Raw genomic sequence first — 21,359 nt, forward strand, 5'->3', positions numbered from 1 at the left:
GGACGCTGACGTCTGGACGTCGACGTCGTCTCTCACTGTTCGCACGCGGCACCGCCCGGCACGCGCCCTACGAGCGCGAAAAGGACCGACGCTGTGCCGGCGCGCGGTCAGTGTTGGGCTCCAATAACAGCTCGCTCGCCGAACACCGCGTCCGATTACGGAATGCCGGGTGCGGTCATGGGGCCGTATGCTGCCTGTGTGGATGACGGAGTCGTGACCGGGTTTCGTGACGGCTCGGACGGCAGCGATGATCTCATTTGTTTTTTGCTGCGGCTGGTGCATCGACCGACCACAGACAGTGCCAGGGCAACGCACGGTGGACGGGCGGTGGCGAGAGGGGGGGGGGGGAGGGGGCATTCCCAGGTACGTCTCCAGGATTTCGCAAGGGGACGGGCCCCCCCCCCCCCCCCCGTCTGGGGCTCCTCAGTGGGACTGGCCCCCGGGCCTCGTGATTTGTCCCCTCCCGTGTCCCACGTAGGCCCAGAGGGACCATGCCGCCAAATACACATTTGGAATCCGCGCCCGGACACATCACTCATCTTTGTGGACGTGACATGAATTCCACAATGCAGTACGGGGCCGACTTCAAAGGGCCTTGGCCCACCGCTTGCCCTGGCGTGCCGGGGCCTCCGGGATTGCCCCTAGGCTATCCGCTGCACCCGGGACGTCCCGCCCTGGCGACATCACCCCCCTGCTCTGTCCGGTGCACGGCCGGTGCGGTCTGTACCAGTTGCAGTTGGAATCGATCGGTTCGGCATGGATGCGCGGGGGCTCGGCAGCTGTTGTAAACGCGGACGGAGGAAGCAGAGCGGCGCAGCGCAATGCCATTCTCAGCGATTTGTAGTCCATTCTGCCTTGCCAAGATAGCAGTTTTTCCACATCGTACCGGGAGTGTTTCAACGAGCATCGACGGCGGGCTGAGAGTAATCCCGTGCCGGAGATGGTCAACCTCCAATCAAATTACCCATTTTAGGAGGCGGTGGAGATGAAGGGCGGCGCCCGCTCGACACCGACGTGCGGGCGTAGGTGAGGATATTCGAATCGCTGGCGGAAGCTGGTGCCGCGCCCATTGTGACGCACCGCCCGATTACAACACCCCTCTGAGCGCGTCCGTCTACACCCCTCGCATTAGCCTCGAAGTACTCTCAGTGAAGAATAAATAATCTTCCTGTTTGAGAATGATGAAAGCCTCGGAGCAGACATCTCTGCTCGTCTCGGCGATCTGGACCGCCCTATTTCGAAATTGGTTTGTTGCGTCAGTTACTTCTTGGTCATGGCGCACCGAAGGGCTGGCTCCGTTTTTCTATGTAGCCCGTAGGACCATCCCCCGTGACCTGGCTAACAGCTTACAAACGTGGTGCTCAACTCCCTTCAGCGTCCAGTTTCTCCCACCAAACGGCGACTGGCGCTTCAGCACACCATAACCTTCCACTTCACCAGGACCTGGGCTGCTCTCGCATACCTGAGCCACCGCCAAAACCATCGCATTATCAGGTGACAGCTATTTATTTTGTACAAAACCTATTATTTAGGGTGAAGACGCCTCTCCGGTCCGAGACCCGGTGAAAGAAAACATATGGGACACGTATCTTTGGGGGGCCGGGAGGCGCGGCCCAGCCGACGGCCGCGCCGCCAGCCTCACGCACAGACAGACAGCCGGACAGACAGACAGGCGGGCAGGCAGGCGGCGGACAGCGGCGCGGTGCGCCCCCGACAACGACAACGCAACAAGCTACACCTCTGGGCCGCACGCACACTGGAAAGATGAATCCTAAAAATACCTAACAAAGCGACGCTGAAATAATCCACTAGTGTAAAATCACAGAGTGGCCGGGCCGCCGGGGCATGTCTGGAACGACACGGTAGACCCCGCGCGGGTGGCGGCCGCGCGTGCAATGAGACCTCTCACTCGTCCGACACACGTATTAAGTTAGGCGACCGACCGCGGACGGCTGCGGCGGCGGCGGCGGCGGCTCAGTCTTGCATCTCCTCGCCGACCTCGTGCGGGTTGAGGATGCCCGGCACGGCCGCCTGCTGCTTGCGCTTCTCCTCGTGCGCTCGCCGCAGCGCCGCCTCCCTGTCGTCCAGGTACAGGTCGGCGTCGTCGCCGGTGAACTCCTGCCGGTGGCGCCGCAGCGGGGGCGTCAGCACGCTAAAGGCCCTCCAGCCTACATCGCAGCTGCCGGCGGCTCACCCACCAGCACGCAACACGGCACACAGTTGTGATTGCAGACCTGTCGATTCACCTGCATGGTGTTGGCACCTGAATCGGACCGGCACGAATCACCACGTCGGATCACACCGTGAGACGCAAGCATTGTGAGTACAACTTCAAGGAAGCACTCAAGTACAACTTCAGGACGGCCGCCCAAGTAAGACTCAGCTCTGCGTGCAAGAGTGTTCAAGAGTGGTAAAAGATCAGGCGACAGACCTGGCCGGGTTCAGGCCAGACCGCCTACCTTGATCTGGACGAGGAAATCACGGATGTGCTCCTTAAACGCGCTCAGGTCCTGATTGAGATCGAACAGCCCCTGGACGGTGATCTTGATCTGGTTGTCGGTGAAGTGCGGGAAGCCGGCCTTCAGCAGGTTGGCGACGAACTCCTTGACGAACACGATGTTGGCGGCCGTGACGGCCTGCGCGTCGCCGGCGGCCGGCACCGCGCTGTTCAGCATCGTCGTCACCTGCGCCCAGACGAGCCGGCGTCAGGACTCCCAGCCAAAAGCTGTGATGGTGATCACGATTTGGACGCAAGGGCGCGTCGAACGCCCCGGTCGCATGGCGTCCATAAGCAACAACTGTGTTGCCACGGCACGTAGCAAACACATGGCACCAGGCACCGTGCAAGCGTTTGGTTTCGTCATGCCAGCGGACAGGTAAGAACATCGCCACAGCAGACCTATGACTCGGCCCTGTTTTCAGCGCGTACGACAGAGGGCCCGGTTCATCCCCGTGGGCGCGGCCGTCCAGCCGCCCACTCGCCTGTCCCTGCTCGACGATGCTGAACATGTAGGCCATGATGGTGGCGTGCTGCGTCAGGTTGGCCGTGTGCGACGTGTCTGTCATGACCGTGAACAGGTGGTGCAGGATGGTGGTGTAGTACGTCTGGTAGAAGCCTTGCGCCATCTTGTCCTGCTGCGCCACATTCAGCAGCATCTGGTGCATGATCTGACGGCGCCGGCGAAGGAGACCTCAACGACCGGCGACTGCTGCACATAGCACGACAGACTGCGGCCGCGAAGCCTGAAGGCCCAGCAACGCACACCAAATCTACGGCCGATGGGCCTCACAGATTTACCACCAACCCAACAACTGGCATCCCGTCTAACAAACGCCCAGCCGAAGTGGCCTCGGATGGCGCAAGTGTACTAGGGACCGTCTGGTGTAAGGAGACCCTAGCACGCAGTGTTCGTACCAGCAACACAAACACAACAGCGGGGCGACAGGCACCGGCCAGGACCAGGTCACGATCAGGTCACCAGGCGACGACCAGGACCAGGTCACGGTCCGCCCGTCCCGCCGACCAGCCGTCAGGGACGGCGCGTCGGCCGCATCGCCATCGGCGCGGGCATCAGCGCCACTGACCTGCAGGCCCGTCTCCGACACGTTCCGCATCGTGTGTTTGACGGCCCAGATCACCGAGTCGAGCACCAGCTTGAACTGCTGCGCCGAGATGGCCACGAACGCCGAGAAGCAGTGCTGGTTCACCGACTGCAGCATGTTGAAGAAGTTGGTCCGGTGCTCCGGGTACTCCTCAAAGTCCTTGTTGATCATGTTGAGCGTGCACTCGAACACGGCGTCGAAGATCTTGGGGATCTGCTGCGTGATGTTGTCGCCCAGCTTGTTGACGATGACGGTGATCGTGCTCAACACTTCGGGCTCGCGCGCCGCCGGCACCGGCGTCCGCTGGTAGTCGAGCAGCACGGCATCCAGCAGCGGCGGGATGAAGTTCTCCAGCACCTGGCGGCGGCACAAACGTTCCCGTGTCCACGTCTGCGACACGCGGTCCGCGTCAGGGCCCACGGCAGACCCCGCCGGGCGGCTCCCCGAGGACGACAGCGCCGCGTGCCGGCTCCCACAGCGCGTCACGCCCGGCAGCGGGCACGCGTGCCCCACTCGGCCGCTGCCAGCCGCACCGCCAGCTGCTCGCCACCGTACACTGCCAGTGACGACACAACGCAACATCAAGAACGCACGCCGCCGACGCGGGGACGCCACAGCGGCCACGGAGCGAGGCAGGTGCGCTGCCGCATCCCTCTCACGCGCAGCTGGTGAGGAAAACATGGCCCCCGTCCGAGCGACACGCGCGTGGCCTCACCATCTGGTTGTCGGTGCTCTTGCCGACCCAGGTGGCGATGAGGTTCAGCGTCTCTTTCTTCACGACACGCATCATCTTGATGAGCGGCTGCCGCGTCACCGTCTCGCCGTTGACCGCGATGGCGGCGCTGATGTTCTCAGACATCACCTGGCGGGCGCACTAGGTCGCATCAGCTCCGGTCACGTACGGACGCATCAGGTCAGGTCACGTACGGACACATCAGGTCATGTCACGTGAGGACGCATCAGGTCATGTCACGTGAGGACGCATCAGGTCAGGTCACGTACGGACACATCAGGTCATGTCACGTACGGACACATCAGGTCAGGTCACGTGAGGGCGCATCAGGTTAGGTCACGTGAGGGCGCATCAGGTTAGGTCATGTACGGACACATCAGGTCATGTCACGTACGGACACATCAGGTCAGATCACGTAAGCACGCCTCAGGCCATGACACGGTCGGACGTTGCCGCACGACCAGCGCCATTACGCACAATTATTCCGCCACAAGTCCTCCATGCTTGCTCATCCGTAATATGCTTCTGAGGTTCAACAACGCGACACAAACCCCCAGTCATTCAGCGTCATCGCTCCCGCCGACCGCTGCAGGTGGTCCTAAACTCCTGGCCGGGGGAGGCAGGCTCGCGACCCGCAGGGTGATGCGTACGGCCCCGTAGCGACAGGTGAGGCGGTGGGCGAGGCGAGGCGGCAGGCGAAGCGGCAGCTCTCTCAGCGGAGCTCCTCCGCCCCACTCAAATCACCGACGGAGACGAGATGGAGGATGGCACGCACCTTGTAAACGTTCAGCATGTCTAGGTATATCCTGCCGAGCTGGATGACGAATGGGTGGCCGACGGCTGTGCACGATCGCACGTTCGTCTTCAGGATGTTAGCTAGTTGTTTCACCGCCTCCTGATCTTTCAGGATGTCAACGTTCTGGAAACAGCATAGTACGCACGGTAATGCAAATGGCTTATGCGGCCCGCTCTGTCAATCGGCATTCGCGCTGCACTGCCAAGAGTTACGAAAGCCTAACATAATAGCCTGTTCGTTACGAGTTCGTTGTTTCCCTTTACGAGGTCAAATAGTTACTTACGGGACAATTTATACCGACCCTATGCACGCCTGAACCAACCAGGTGGCTCAAGTTCGCTCACAATGCCAGCCGCTTTTGCAGTGGCAAAGAACAGGTGCAATGAGACCGTCCTTCAGAGCAACAGCCCCTCCTCCACGTTTCGCCTGAAAGGACCTACGTCCTTTTTGAAGTAAGACACAACTAGGCAAAGCCTACGTCACTCAACCCTACCGACCATGTTTGCACAAGTGGTTTCACGGCAGCTGCACTTCCGCGTGGACTGCAGTCCTACCATTCAGCAGCTGGGCAGGCGTCCTGCCGCCGACTGCAGGCCGTCGGCGGCCATCGGCCCACGCCCAACGTCCCGTACCTTGCTCGCCTGGTTGATGACGTCATCCCACACTTGGTTGGGCAGCGACATGTACTTCTCCATGAGGTTCTCCTGGATGCTGGGGTCCGGGTGGGCAGCGATCATGTAGCCCACCGCCTCGTAGAAGGTGTGCACCTGCCGACCGGAGAGCAGCCCGTCTGGGCGTCACCGGATGAGCGGGCCGGCGGCACGCGTACCACACCATACCACACACCACAGACGCGCGCCGAATCACCGGTGGCATCAACGGTGCTGACACATCCAAACGGCGCCGCCGCCACCGAACCCGGCTTGGCTGCAGCAAAACTCCGTCAATGTGAACAAGCAGATTTATCGTGTCGAACTAGTCGTCAGCTATCGTACCTTAGCAAATCTTCTGGAAATATGGACGTAGTCGGGATCGGGGCCGGAGTTGTGGTCGTCGTCGTGGTCGTGGTCGGCCCGTACCTGTTGCGGCTGTAGGTCGCAGATGTGCGTGCTGATGGCGCCCAGGATCTCCTCGATGAAGGGCCACACCTCGCCGACCTGCACGGTGACAAATTGTTTGCGGCACTTCTGGGCGATCTTGATGAACGTGTCGCACGCCATGTCCTGCACGCCGTCGTGCGTCTCTGCGGACGGAGCCGGGCGTCAGCGCGGCGGCCGGGCGCGCGGGGGCCGGCCCGTAGCCCGTCCCACGGCGACACCACACCAGCCAGCTGCCAGCGCCCGACGCGCCCGCTGGCCCGGACTCTGCCCCCGTCTGCTCCAGAGACGGACGACATGTGACCCGGACACAGCTCTACAGTCGGACCCACAGCTGACCGCTCAGTGGGGGCGCCCTTCAGTAGCGGCCAAACACAGCAGCGGCCGCGGGCCCCGGTGACAGACCAACCGTTCAGCCGCCGACGACTGTGGTCGCGGCTTCACAGCAGACCACGAGCAACGCCACACTCGCACAACGAGCGGGCGGCGTTGCCATGTCAACAAAGTGGATTGTCAAGTTGAGGTAGAAGCGACAGACATCACAGATATTCGTGGCACCATGGAACCGTGGCGTCGTTCAGTCTTTGATATCATGAGGTCCTTATGCCGGACGTTGACAAATAGGAGCAGGTTCAAAGAAAACTGATTCTTAATACAATTGCCCGACACAGCCACCGACTTTTTAATTAATCATGCACATGCACACCAGGATCAAACACGGCTGATATTAGGTCGTTATCTGTGAGGAGCTGTCGGCACTGGTCTTCGTCCCAACCGCTACCAGTGATCCACAGGGAAGGACAATGGGTACGTGACCCCATGGAGCCGCGGCACAAGCTCCGTGGCTGCCAATCACGACCAATCATCACGGGGCAAGATCTGCGAGTCCATCTGTCGTCGCCATGCAGCGCCCGCCTCGTCCCCGCAGCCCCGCCGCCGCCGCAGCCCAGTCATGCCGGCGCTCCGGCGCGCCAGGCACAGACGCAGGCCCGCCGCCTGCCCGTCGCCGGCGGCTCGACACGGGGACGCTCGGTGGCCCGGACACCAAACGCACTCCGGACAGCTCCCCGGTGCGAGGGTTCAGGCATAAACAATAAACACTCCACGGCCGTCACGAGCGAGGGTCGGTCCACCTCACGCCGGACGCGGCACCACAGGCGTCCACGCATACACTCTGACCCCGCACGCGCACACGCACGAACACACTCGCCAACTCTCATACGGGAGGATTCAGTCGTCCACAGCCCGAGCGACAATAGACGATGGTTGCCAACGGCTGTCCGACAGGTCGACGGGACAAAGAAAAACACATGCGTGCAGAAAAAGGCATGAAGCTTGAGATTAGCAAACACCATCCATGACCGATCACGCACTCCGGCCCACATCTCCGCAGCGCAGTTGCCATAACAGGGCGCTGCCACTGCCTGACGCGCACCGTGCTCGGCGGCGGTATCAAAGAGGACCATTCAGTGCGCCCCAGGCGTCCAGCCAACACCACAATGGGTCGGGGCAGTGGGAAAGCAGCAGAAGTGCAGGAGGAACACTGGAGCCAACGAATCCCAGAAGTGGAATCCCAACGCCCGCTCCCACTGTGCCAAGCAGCTGATGGTCGACTGTGTCAAGCGGCTGCAACGGTCGATGGGATGTATGTGTGTCTGTATGTATGCGCGCACGTGCGTAGGGCTCTTTGGCCAGCGAGCTTTACCGCCCCGAACTGCTTTCCCCTGACGTTCAGTCGGGCCAAAATCGACAGGAACCATCCACACCGCAAAAGACAGTAACAACTTTCCGCGTTTTGTGCGGCTTCTGCCTGCTAAATGTCACATATTTACCCCTCGCCATCGCTGTGTCGGCTGAATTACTGTAGGCACGTGCTGTCGGCGCGGCCCGTCTCCCACCGCACCCACCGGACGCCAGAGCATGAGTGCACCGAGGCGTGTTTCTTCTAGAAGCCCCGGAGCGCGGTGCCGCTGGCAGTAACCCCAGAAGCGCCCGACGAGTGCACAGAGCAGCGGTGGGGGGGGGGGGGGGGGGGGGGGGGGGGAGCGGCAGCAGCAGCAGGAGAGCAGGCCGGCAGCGAAGGTGTCGGTGGGAGGACTGCCCTGTCCTAACCGGTGGGTGGGGGGGGGGGGGGGGGGGGGAGCGGCAGCAGCAGCGGGAGAGCGGGCCGGCAGCGAAGGTGGCGGTGGGAGGACTGCCCTGTCCGGACCGACGGGCGGCGCCCAGGCGACGGGAGGGGTAGCCCGGGAGCGTGCTCGGCGGCCGGCAGCGGCGCGGGCCGCGGCAGGACGCAGCGGTGAGTGACGGCACACCAGTCTCATTCACTCACTTGGGTCGGCGCGGCGAGGGAGGGTGGCCGGCCGTCCCCGTCAGACGACGCATCGACTCAAGGACAGACAACGCTGCAACGGCAACACAGTCTGGCGTCATACCACCCCGACCGGCCGCCACGCTCTCTCTCTCTCTCTCTCTCTCTCTCTCTCTCTCTCTCTCTCTCTCTCTCTCTCTCTCTCTCTCTCTCTCTCTCTCTCTCTCTCCTCTCTCTCTCTCTCTCTCTCTCTCTCTCTCTCTCTCTCTCTCTCTCTCTCTCTCTCTCTCTCTCTCTCTCTCTCTCTCTCTCTCTCTCTCTCTCTCTCTCTCTCTCTCTCTCTCTCTCTCTCTCTCTCTCTCTCTCTCTCTCTCTCTCTCTCTCTCTCTCTCTCTCTCTCTCTCTCTCTCTCTCTCTCTCTCTCTCTCTCTCTCTCTCTCTCTCTCTCTCTCTCTCTCTCTCTCTCTCTCTCTCTCTCTCTCTCTCTCTCTCTCTCTCTCTCTCTCTCTCTCTCTCTCTCTCTCTCTCTCTCTCTCTCGCTTTCGTTCTCTCAGTCGTGCCCGCGCTCCCACCGCTCTGGCATCCTCTCTCAGGCGCACACTGCGCGGCGGCACCAGCCACAGCAAGCATCCAACGTATCGACCACAGCAGCGTGTGAATAATAACTTCATGCTTGCTTTCGCCCGTCGGAAAATTTACCCTCTACTCTTTCCTGAAATAACTATACTGACAATCTGTCACATGCCCCCTTACTTGATTCAACTTTGAGAAACTTTCAAATGCTGAATAATTAGCTTTTGACATGCCGAATACAAGAAGTTACTAAGATCCAAGAGAAGAATCCAAGATACCCTTCAATGCAGGATCCAGCAAAACCCCACGCCGTTTTGAAGGCATCGAAGGTTACTGCAGGTATTCGCTTTATGCCGAGCTGGGGCGACACACCTCGCACTGCGCACATCTACCGCACGCTGGACGCACTACCGGCCACCACAGACACCCACCACTGCACACATACGCTGCGCTCTGGGGACAGCGTCGGCCACCGCAGACTCCCACTGCACCCGCGGCGGGGCGACGCACCTCGCACTGCACACATGCGCTGCACTCTGGGGGCAGCGTCGGCCACCGCAAACACCCACTGCACGCGCGGCGGAGCGACACACCTCGCACTGCACACATCTACCGCACTCTGGACGCACTACCGGCCACCACAGACACCCAACGCGCACGCGGCGGGGCGACACACCCTGCACTGCACACGTGCGCTGCACTCCAGGGGACAGCGTCGGCCACGGCACACATCTACTGCACACGGTCCAGAGCGACCTGGCCTAACACGGCAGACACTGCTGTCTGCGCGCCGCCACACCCCAGAACAGGGCACTGCTGATTCACACGACGCACATAACACCGCTCTCTGGGAGGCACTGCCGACCACTGCACCCTGCACCAGGGTACTGCGCAGCTCGTGCTGCGGGCATTCAGGCCAGACGGGGCTGTCTCGCTCTGAACATGCAGGTCAACATGACTGATCAGAAGTGCGCTTCATGTCGTCTTTTGGTAACTTCAACGATTCAAGGAAAACTCCTAATTGGTTGATGCCACGACGGATTTCAAGTCATGATTTCATGAGATCACGACAGTATCTCAGGTTAAAAAGTTTGTTTTTGCCCCTTCGGTGCCATGACGCAGCAGAATGTTCAGCCCTGTTCCGAACAAGGAAAACCTCACTCTACAAAACTCGTGCTGAATACCTACCAACAAATTGCTTCTGACCATGTGACACCATTGTGACTTGATAATGGTCATCACGTCATCCCCTCACGCCCAGACAGGACATTCACTACTCGTCCAGGATGGCGGGGGTTCCGGTCGAGCCGAGTCACCTCTGCTGTGGGGGGGGGGGGGACGACACCACTCACAGGCCCCGATCCGGCCGAGTCGAGGGGGGGGGGGCGCCACCGAACGGCAGTGGATCAGGGCCAGAGCGGACAGCAATGACCCCGGGACAACCTGACCCAGACGGACAAACAGACACACACACACACACACAGGAACAGTCACCCAGACAGGTGGGTAGAGCGAAGGCTGCAGCGGCGCTGAAGGGAATACTTCACCTGTGTGGCTCCGGAAACAATCCGACGGCGGTAACGCACGCCGTGGTCTCAGCGTTGCCTGACTGAGTACTTACGTAGTTTAGACATGCTATGCTCATAATACTACGCGTGGGAAAACCGAAGCTCGGCAGTGGCCGAAATGGTCCCCAGCAGTTTGTACGAAAAGCATAAAATGCTGCGAAAAGTCCCAAAATCTGGCATCAAACGCCTTCTAACAAGATACGAATGTCAAGCTAAAAAAAGGTGATGTATTCCCTTTCATGCCATGGCGTTACTGCACAACGGTAAAACCAGAAAAGCGCGCAAGAAACAAACAAAACGAAAAAGCGCTTATTAACTTTGCGATGCCAAGGACGGACTACGGCCGGAAGGAGGGCAAAAGGGACTTTTCCGCTCACTAGGAGACAGCGACAGCCGAGACAAGGCACACGATGACCGACCACGCCTGGACAGGACAGGACAGGACAGGACAGGACAGGACAGGACAGGACACAGGACAGGACAGGACAGAACAAAACAGGACAGAACAAAACAGGACAGGACAGGACAGGACAGGACAGGACAGGACAGGACAGGACAGGACAGGACAGGGCAGGGCAGGACAAGACAGGGCGGGACAGGACGGGACAGGACAGGGCAGGGCAGAGCAGAGCAGGGCAGGGCAGGGCAGGGCAGGGCAGGGCAGAGCGGCTGCTCGGCCGCAGACACTACTTCCAGATATCCGACCACTCACCGTGCATGAACTCGAACAGCTTGTTGACAACCGTCTTCAAGAACTTCCAGTGGGCCTTGAGGAAGCGCGGGTACTGGCCCACGACGTACATGATGTTGCTGGCGATGATGGCCTTATTGTCCTTGCCCTTCTTCTGCTCGCAGAGGCCGAGCAGGTCGCGGATGACCGTCACCAGGAAACGCTTCTCGTCCTCCTCGTGCATGGCGCCCGAGATGGAGCCGATGGCCCAGCAGAGCTGCCGGTGACGGCGGCCGGGCGGCAGTCAGGCACCGGCGCCGCTCGCAGCCAATCGAACACAGGCAGCGCCTGGTGACCGCACAGCTAGCTCTGGCCGATCTGGATACGATACGCACAATGCCTGCACAACGGACAGATCGATCTCTCCGCGCCTGCACGTCGTGTCATTGGCTGAGAACAAACACCTTGCCACGGCCTGACCGGCCCTCAGTTTTCCACGCCAACAAACGGACCCTGACTAAGCACTGAGCCCCCCTCCTGGCAGCCCGCGCCGGCGCGACACTGACCGTGTTGAGGTTCTTCCAGGACCACTCGGTGCCGTTGACCTGGCGCTGCAGCTTCTCGGTGAGGATGCGTTCGGTGTCGACGTAGTCCAGGTGGGTGAGGTAGACGAGTGTCTCGCGCATCGACTTGTACATGTTGATGGCGTCCGTGTCCTTCATGAACTCGCGCACCACCTCGCCCTGCTCGTTCTCCACCACCAGCACCTCTTCCGGCTTAGCCATCCGGCCTACCATGATGTAGCGGATCTGCCGACGGCGGCACGCGTGCACGGTCGGCGCGAGCACGGTACGCTGGATGACACCGTAGCCGTACAGGGGCGTCACCCGGCGGTACATGCAGAATGTCAGCAATTCTTTAAACACCAGCCCCCAGAATCCAACAACGGAGGCACGATTTCATCGTAGTTACAATGCACGCGGTTTGCCGTAACCCGGTGTCACGGTGTGACATCATCCCGCGACCCTACGAGAGCCCCTCCCGCATCACCAACAACTACACTGCACACGCCAGCGGAAAGCCAGCCGACTTCACTGCGAAGTTCCGCCGCGCTGGCGCCTGGCCGTCCACCGACCTTGGTGAGGACGACGCTGTAGAGGGCGCGCCGTCCCTGCGGCTGGCTGCTGGGCCGCGCCATGAACGGGAACGGGTTGGTGGGCGACGTGAACGGGTTCTCGCGGTACAGGTCGCCGGCCAGCACGTTCCAGTACTCGAGGCAGATCTTGAAGATCTCCGTTTCGTCCACCTCCGAGATCAGCACCAGGTAGTTGAGCGCCTGCCGCCGACGGGCGAGAGCTGCGTGATCGGTGCTGGAGCTGGAGCTGGAGCTGGAGCTGGAGCTGGAGCTGGAGCTGGGCTGGAGCTGGGGATGGGGCTGGGCTGGGCTGGAGCTGGGACTGGGACTGGGACTGGGACTGGGACTGGGACTGGAGCTGGAGCCCGGCTGGGGCTGGGGCTCACCGGTCGCCGGAGCAGCACCGGCTCTCCAAACTAGTCCTGTCCCGACATGACCTCCCGGGCTGGCTGAGATGGGTATCGTACCACCAACAGGGATACCGGTATAAGTCACGGAGGCGAAAGCACACACTGGTAGCTTCACATGGCTATGTGCTTACCCCAGCCCCCACTTCCAATCAGTCATCGTTCCCCACAAACCGTGGGAGTCATCGGCGGCAGTCTCAAACTACGCTTGGGAGAGCATCTTGGGGCGCTGGGGTCTATGTCAGAGGTTTCGGTTCAATTTTCTGGACCGGAGACTTTCACTTGCACCAATGCCAACATAAGTACGACGACGGCGATGACGTTAGGCATAACATTCGTGAGCAATTGCCTCCAAACGTTTGCGAGGATCCACTCGCAGGCAATCACCACCACTTTGAGACAGAGCGGCGCCCGCCCTCACCCACCTTGTTGAGGGTCTCTGGTGACTTTTTCTCCACGAGCGTGCCGTGCTCGCGCAGGAAGACGCACAGGAACACGGACAGGTTCTGGATGAACTTCTGCTCCGAGTCCTGACCGTGTGCATACGCCTCCCGGATGTTGGTGTTGACCGGCAGCATCTGGCGGGCGGGTCACCATGAATCTTTATGTGTTTCTGCCTATGTATTACCATCTTACCATACTATATATATATATATATATATATATATATATATATATATATATATATATATCCTAACACAATACAAGCATTACCGTATCTGTCCATGCTCGGTCTGCGCCCCCGTCCTGATCTGTGCCCCGCCGACGCACGGGGGCGGGACCTGTGGGCTGGGAGGCCAGCGCGGTGCACCAGTGCACACGGCGGCCGCGGCTTCGGCTGACCCACCTGCTCCAGCTGGGCGGCCGTCTGCGTGATCAGCTGGATGAACATGTCGTCGTAGTTGGAGACGGTGACGCTGGCGATCTCTGTCAGACACTGCAGCGTCACGTTCCGGAACATGGGCACGTTCAGGAACTGGCGACAACGAGAATCAGTGTTAGAGCACAGGCCAACGCGCAGTTAGTCACACTTCAGCAAACACGTTCAGCAAACTTATGTAAATTACACACCAGCACTTGTGATCAGCACAGTTTCTAAACGTTGTTTCCGGACTACTACACAAATCAATCACCTGACTTCCGTCTTTTGGCCTACGCGCCGTGCCTCAAACATACCTTGTAGATGAGCAGACTGATGAGTTTCGTTTCGAAGATGTAGCCGAGCGGGATCCAGTTCAGAAACCGGAGCAGGGTGTCGAGCGTGGCGCCTACCAGAGGCGCGTTCTGCGACGACTCCTGGCGACACGCAGCGGCGACACATCATTAACGGATGTCGGGGGGAGGGGAGAGACGGGCCCTGCACCGGCAGACTGCTGTGGGAGCCAGGCTGACTGGAGCAAGGGACGCTGGAGCAAGCCCAGACCACAGACACGACAAACTGCACTTTAAACACAGCCATATCTATGAACTTTCAAAGGCCGTCAAAAGTTGATGAGCAAAAAGCATCAGATGATGATGGACGTCCCCGACCACTCAGCCAACACGCAGAGGTCACCCCATCCCCATAAAGAAGCCTACTGTTGTACTGTAATGCTATGCAACAATAGTGCAACGGTCGACGACGGCAAATGGGCAGCGTTAAAGCGGTGACCAAGTAACCCACCATCACAAACTGGCAGAGCTGGAAGACCTGGCTGAACTCGGAGCACATGGTGTCCTTGAGGTGTTTGGCCTTGGCCTGGGTGAGCTTGCCGGCGCTGAAGTCAAACACCTCCTCGGAAAGCAGCGCTAGGATGTGCATGTTGTTGTGGCAGAGCGCCTCGTTGGCCTTGCTGGAGCCGACGATGTCTGTGATGAACGAGTCCCAGTTGCGGGGCCACTCCCGCTTCAGGATCTGCGACGGAGGCCACGGTGAACACGGCCACTGGCTACCGCACCAACCACGCAGCAGCGATGGAAATGATCATCATTCCTGTCCTTGGATAGCATCGCAGCGGACCGAGCATGCCGACATTTACAGAAGTTGCAACAATTTTAAATGGAAGTTAGCTGTAACGCACTTACAACAGCACATCAGCAGCTTCGCGATGTTGTCCAACCTCAGCCGGCGCGTCCGAGTATGACGTAATCGGACTAGCTGTGACGTAATCGGACTAGCTAGTGTGATGTGCCTCCCTCCCACCCAGTGAAAATTATTCCGAGGCAGGGCACCGACCGCTGATAACGGCCCAGCGACAATGTCCCAACAGCTTACAACGGTCCACGACAGGTCTGGTCTGCTTATAACTGTAATGATCGATGAGCCGCCACTGCGGCCGGCCCCCGGCAGCAGCACTCGCCACGGCACCCACCTGAACCAGGATGAAGTTGAGCTTCCTCAGATACACCTTCTCCCGCTCCAGGTTCTCCGGCACGGACGAGATCTTGATGATGAGGCCGACGATGTACTTGCGGATACCCTCGCACTGGTTGCGGGGCAGCGCGCGCCAGCGTGTCTGGATCACCTGCTCGAGGATCTGCAGAGCGTAGTACTTGGTCTGCTGGTTGGTGGAGAACTCGAGGATCGTGTCCACTCGGGTCCAGGCGTCCATGTGCTCCTTCAGCGTCGTCAGGATGAACTGCGACTCCCGTTGCTGCAAGGCGATACCGGTCACCAGCCGACAGCAGACACGGGACAAAAAACGCAAACCGCGGCGGCATGCCACGGGCTCTGCAGCGGTAGATCCTTCCGCGGCTTTACGACAGAACTCCCTGCTCTGGGCGTAAGCGTGGTAGGCTCCCACACGGACTGGTGCGCGGGAACCATGGCACCGACAGCAACAGGATGTGGAGCCCACGGGAGCCATGGCACCGACGGTAGCAGGATACGGAGCCCACGAGAGCCAAGACGCCGACGGCAGGAGAATATGGAGCCCTCGTGAGCCATGACACTGACAGCAACAGGATATGGGGCCCATGTAAGCCATGGCACCGACAGCAGCAGGGTATGGAGCCCACGGGAGTCATGACACTGACTGCAGTAGGGTGTGGAGCCCACAACCTGGTAATCGTAAGATGATCACCCTGCACTGCACTCCCGCGACCGACAAACCATCCACCATGGTACCCGTGAACCAGGCAAAGATGTGGTCTTAAAAACCTAAAAAACTTACATAGTGCTCCTGGCAAATAATGGCAAATGTATATATATATATATATATATATATATATATATATATATATATATATATATACACAAAGCATGCCTCCGGACCTACACCAGTGCGCCCAACTGCAATCCCTATAAAACGCGCATCATCGTGGAAGTTTCCAGAATTTGACCACTGATCTCACCTGCTCGCCAGTTCCATTGTACATGCACATCACCACTCTGTCCAGAAGAGTGATGTCCAGCTTCTGGCTGAAGTCTAACAGCTTCTGTGCGTCCTCCATGGTGTTCAACCTGGTAATCACAGCACAAACGTCTCACTCAAACAGTCCTGACTTGTCCCCAGACAGGACCCAACTCAACAGCTTGTAAACACAGGTCCACCATTACAGTTTCTGATGATGGGAAGACCCTGCCATGAGTGGTAATTGCCCAGTCCTCCAGCAAATTTAAAGGTGCCTGGACCATCACAGGACTGAACAATGGAACACCAAAAATAAACTTTTACCAGCCATGCAATTTGTTATGATTACTGATCACTTTCGGGGCACTAAAAAAGGGTTTGAGATGTCTATGTGAGTGAAAGCAAAATAGACCTTCTGCTCACAGAAGCAAAGGTGTAACTTCAACAAATAACACTCCAGAAGATTAAGCCCCAGAGGCCATTGTGCCTGGGCAATGTACATATTTGATGCCATGATGTGAGATGCAAAGGGTTTGAGACATCAAAGTGCACTTTTTGCTTTTATGCCCTTCCCATTTTTATGCTTTGGACATGCTCCATCACAGTCCATCATGATATGTCACAGGAGGCAAGAACAACAGGTGCTGAACTAACACAGCTTGTATTACCTATTTGTGATAAGTGGATGTAATTGACACATTTGGTGCACAAGCTACCTCCACTGGGTGCTAGCAAAAATACCACTTACTAGTCACGACAAAGATAATGATAGTGACTTAAGGGCATGCTGACTGCCTAGGTCATTTAAAAGACACCTAGTTGGCAACTGGGTGGCAGTAGGTTATCATCATGTGAAAAGCAATAAAAAAAACATGTTGGAACATACAGAACAGCATCTTTTGAATAAGGTAGTTACCATTCACCACAACCATACATATAGCTGCCAGGGCTGTCAATAACCAGCCTTTGAAATTCTGCATAACTGCAAGGGACCACCTTGCTCAGAGTGTGAACTCTTGAGTAGCACTTAACCACAACAATGAATGCATCACTGCAAATGGAACCCTTATTTACCTTTTAAGGGCTTAAGTGTCAAAAGGACTTGAATTTGAAAGGGGGAGGGGGGGGGGCAAGAAACATATGACACCTAAAAAAGTTCTTACCTGGGAGTCACCTAATACATGTTGGAGCATGTGTGTCAAACACCTAATCACAAAAGGGCTGACTGCATTGGTGAAAGCAAGCCTCCTGAGCAAGGCTGCCAGTCAAGGGTAGTGAATATCCCAGGCAGAACCAGGGTACTCAACATTTATTCAACTTGTAATAAAAACCTGACAATGTTTTCACTTCATTAAAGATGTCCAGGAAAAGTCAGTTCAGGTCATCATTGGTGAGGTCTCAGGATGCATGGTGGCATGATGAACTCATCACAAGTGGCACTGGTTTGTAGATTAAAAACAAGAAATCACAAAACCAATTGATGTGTGCTTAAGCATAAAGCCACATGAACATTCAGTGATGAATTGATTGCCCTGCAGTATAACATGGTTCACAAAAACTGGACTTGTGATCTTTCTGTGCTGGAAAGCATGCAGCTATAGGGTGCTTTCAGTAAACATCAAGAAGCATCATCTAAAGCAAATGGCAGAGTATGCATGCCAGATGCACAAAGGATACATGTGAGAGGCACACAGAGGCACAGACACTCACAAATGTGTACTCTGAAGACATCAGCAAAATAGTGGCACCTGCAGATCTGAGAGCAGAGCTATATCTGATGCCGCTGCCAAAAAATACCCGATGATCTGCACATGTGCAATCATGAGCATTACAGCCTTGATTGCCCAGAGTGCACCTGCTATATACCACTCAACATATCATGCCTATTTACTTAATATGCAGCAGTTGTGGTCAGAACATAGCAATTCCAGGACAAGTCTTTCTGACTTTTAAAACCAACCCCAGCCATAATCAATCACAAAACCTTTCCCTCCTTGCAAGCAATTGCTTTATAAAAAGTAGTTTTAAAAACCACTTTTAAGAGGTTTTTTACAGAAAACAAGCAGCAAGTGAAAAAATAGTGCAAAACTCTGCCTGGCATTTGTGAGGATTTGTGGACCACCTGTGCCCAGACATGATCTCCACTTTACAAATGAACAGCAGGTGCAAAAGGGACCACACAAAGGTCAAAGTCTTAGAGAAATTAGACTTTGGACATAAATTATGGCAACTGAACATTTTCATTACTTCTAGATTTACAGAAATACTCATTTAAGTCTTAAGACCCATTCATGGTCCTAACATAACTATCTAAGGGGCATCTATGAGCTTAATGAAAAACACAACAAGGGGACATCAAGATAAGCTTCAGATAAACCACTGCAGTACCACATTCAAGCTTTTTTCTGCATAAGGCTGGAGCAAGTTGCCTGAGAATATCACTTACAGCTCACTCCGTGTTTAAATAGTGCAGAAAAATACTTTGACGAAAGACAAATAGCCTTTGAGTATCCTATGAATTAAACAAAAAAGAAAACATCAAAGAGAGAGTTCTTGTACACCACCTTCAGGAACTATATATGTTATGCTGGGGAACATTGCATCTTCAAAAATGATGAGGGATCCTGTTGGCCTTCCTTTGTCCATGCATAAGCCTCTACCAGGCATCACCAGCTCTTAAAACTAAATCTGATCATTTCAATCTAAATCAATCTGGATTTCAGGTCATACCCTAAATTGGCCAATGTCACTACAACAGTGGTGATGCAATTTCTTCTGGACTTATTGACTATACCAGAATATGATTTTGAGCCAACATGGTGACCCAATACATCGTTAAGACCATATACTGATTATCACCATTAGCAATGGGTGTCCCCTCCCCCCCCCCCCCCCCCTAACCTACTACTCTACCTCACATATTATTGTATGCTCGCATGCATAAACCTGAGACATGGAATAGCATTAAAGCTTGAAAGGGTTGCCTCACATCCTCACAATTACAGGTTGAGTCCTGTCCAGTATGTGTAGTAATAATACTTCTGTGAGTATAGTTATAGTATATGGGATTGCAAAACCAATGCAACAATTAATTACAATATGCAAGAAGCTTAAAAATTGGCCACACCTATTGGTTAACAATCAGATATATTTTGTGCTCTCAGCAATTATGCATGCATATGTGGTCATTTGTAGATACACATCAGAAGCACATTATCTAACACTGTAAAGCCAAAAAAAATAGCAGTTTGAGGGCACCAATTGCATACATTCTGCTCTCATTGACCAGTCATCAAAAGCACGCAAGCTCCAAGACATCCCTTAGTCCGATATGAATCTTAACCTTAATCACGATCCTTGAACTTGTCTGCATATCATCTACCACATATTCTCCAAAAACTGGCAATAAAATGCAACATAGCAATTCTCCTAATAACGGGAGCCAAAAGAATCCAGTCCCTGTGAGCCCCACAGCAACCCCTTGTGCATGAATGTCACCTGAAGCATATATTTCTGATATGATGGAACATCTATAATTCACCCATAAAGGTACCACGTATTCACCTAACTCCTAACTGAATGGCACTATTCAAATGTCCTACAGTTCTCAACACAATATTATAAATTAATCAATAGCCACATACATACATAACTGAATACTTGCATACATGTATGGTACTAATGACCACGCCGGGACGGTTCCAGCGCACCGACCAGGGTCTCTCAGGTATAGTACTGGCCCATGGCAGGATTCGAGCACGAACCGTCCGCATGTGCGCAAACCACGTTCTTCCCAACTTCAAAATTTAATAATCATGAGGGTAATGGACACTTACATCGGTTGAGGGACTAGCATTCGCAGAGATATTCTTTCGTACGCCGTCCCAGGCAGGCAGCCATCAAACGAAGCAATATCAGTTCAAACTGGTATAAACTGGTTTACATGTGCGCAGCGCCATTGCTGGCGAGAACTTTCTTGCGTAGGAAAACCAAATACGAAAATAATATATTTAAAAATAAAAGAGCTATTATTGATATATTTTTAGACTTACTTTTTTTAGTTCTCTTTAGAAAAAGAAATCAATATTTTATTTTTTACTAAATATTACGGAAGCAATAAAGGAGCTCATAGACAACAACACAGGCAGCCTGGGAACCTTATCAAGGCCACATGTATTCATCAAGTATAAGACAGCTCTTTCGTATCCAGGGATAACCGTGCATGACGTCACTGACTAAAATATGAAACAAAAACGGCGTAAATATTCAGGGAAGCGCCGCGAATTTGAATATGGAAGGGTCAGATCAAGATTGAGTATTGTTTCAGCAATAACGTCACTAACAGTGGCACTTGTGATCATTGCGTTTCATGCTTCTTTTTTTGTTGTTTGTTTTCCTTATTTAGAGCGCTAGCAGTCCACAGAGAAAAGCTCAGTTGCGGGAAGAGTCCAGTTTTAAAACAACCAATACATGACACACACACAGCCAAAAAGTTACATACACATACACACACACACACACACACACACACACACACATATATATATATATATATATATATATATATATATATATATATATATATATATATATATGTATCCTGGTCCCAACAACGACACGTATATCAGTCACACAACTCACATATATCTTGAACACGCAGACACAACGGTCATGAAAAGAGCGCACCTCGAGTGCCGGCGAACCTGAGCAAATCAGACTGGAATTATTTTGGTGGCTGGAAAAGGTTGGTTAAGAGAGAATGCTGTAGAAAACTATTACAGCCAATGGTCAGAAGTGTGACCCCAGCAAATGGCTCATGCAAATGGTTGGTGTGCCGAGAACCCGGGTGGGTGTAGCTAGACCGAACAGAGATGTCAGGTGGGCGCAGTGAAGCCTCTGATGATCTTTGTTGCATAAAGATAAGATGTCAGACTGAGTAAAACACGTCTTGCTAGATGTCGTGTTCACATAAGCGAGAAGATGCTCATAATCCAGTGAAGGACACCGCGACTGGATACTCGAACCCAGCCGCATAAGAAACCGTTGTTGTAGTCGTTGGATCTGGGCGAGATGTAAAACGGCAGCATCGCTCCAACTAGCGCTACCGTACAGTATCAATGGTTCAACAAAGTTGTTG

At 55.3% G+C, this 21,359-nt stretch overlaps 1 protein-coding gene across 1 annotated transcript; it reads right to left on the reverse strand.

The window, feature by feature from the left end:
* Positions 1 to 1,490: 1,490 nt before the first annotated feature.
* On the reverse strand, positions 1,491 to 20,174 carry emb (exportin-1 emb). Its single transcript, XM_037237314.1, has 18 exons — positions 20,059 to 20,174; positions 16,224 to 16,332; positions 15,242 to 15,523; positions 14,554 to 14,784; positions 14,067 to 14,186; positions 13,738 to 13,866; positions 13,316 to 13,468; positions 12,484 to 12,684; positions 11,915 to 12,157; positions 11,391 to 11,625; positions 6,212 to 6,375; positions 5,765 to 5,899; positions 5,112 to 5,255; positions 4,319 to 4,465; positions 3,586 to 3,960; positions 2,983 to 3,168; positions 2,460 to 2,684; positions 1,491 to 2,118 (listed from the first exon to the last, which is right to left on the reverse strand). Exons 1-18 carry the CDS (start codon positions 20,076 to 20,078, stop codon positions 1,975 to 1,977), a joined length of 3,243 nt encoding a protein of 1,080 aa, XP_037093209.1. The 5' UTR covers positions 20,079 to 20,174; the 3' UTR covers positions 1,491 to 1,974.
* Positions 20,175 to 21,359: the final 1,185 nt, after the last annotated feature.

The sequence above is a fragment of the Pollicipes pollicipes genome, unplaced genomic scaffold (assembly GCF_011947565.3).
Source record: "Pollicipes pollicipes isolate AB1234 unplaced genomic scaffold, Ppol_2.1 Scaffold_2555;HRSCAF=2994_pilon_pilon_pilon, whole genome shotgun sequence".
NCBI lineage: Eukaryota > Metazoa > Arthropoda > Thecostraca > Pollicipedomorpha > Pollicipedidae > Pollicipes > Pollicipes pollicipes.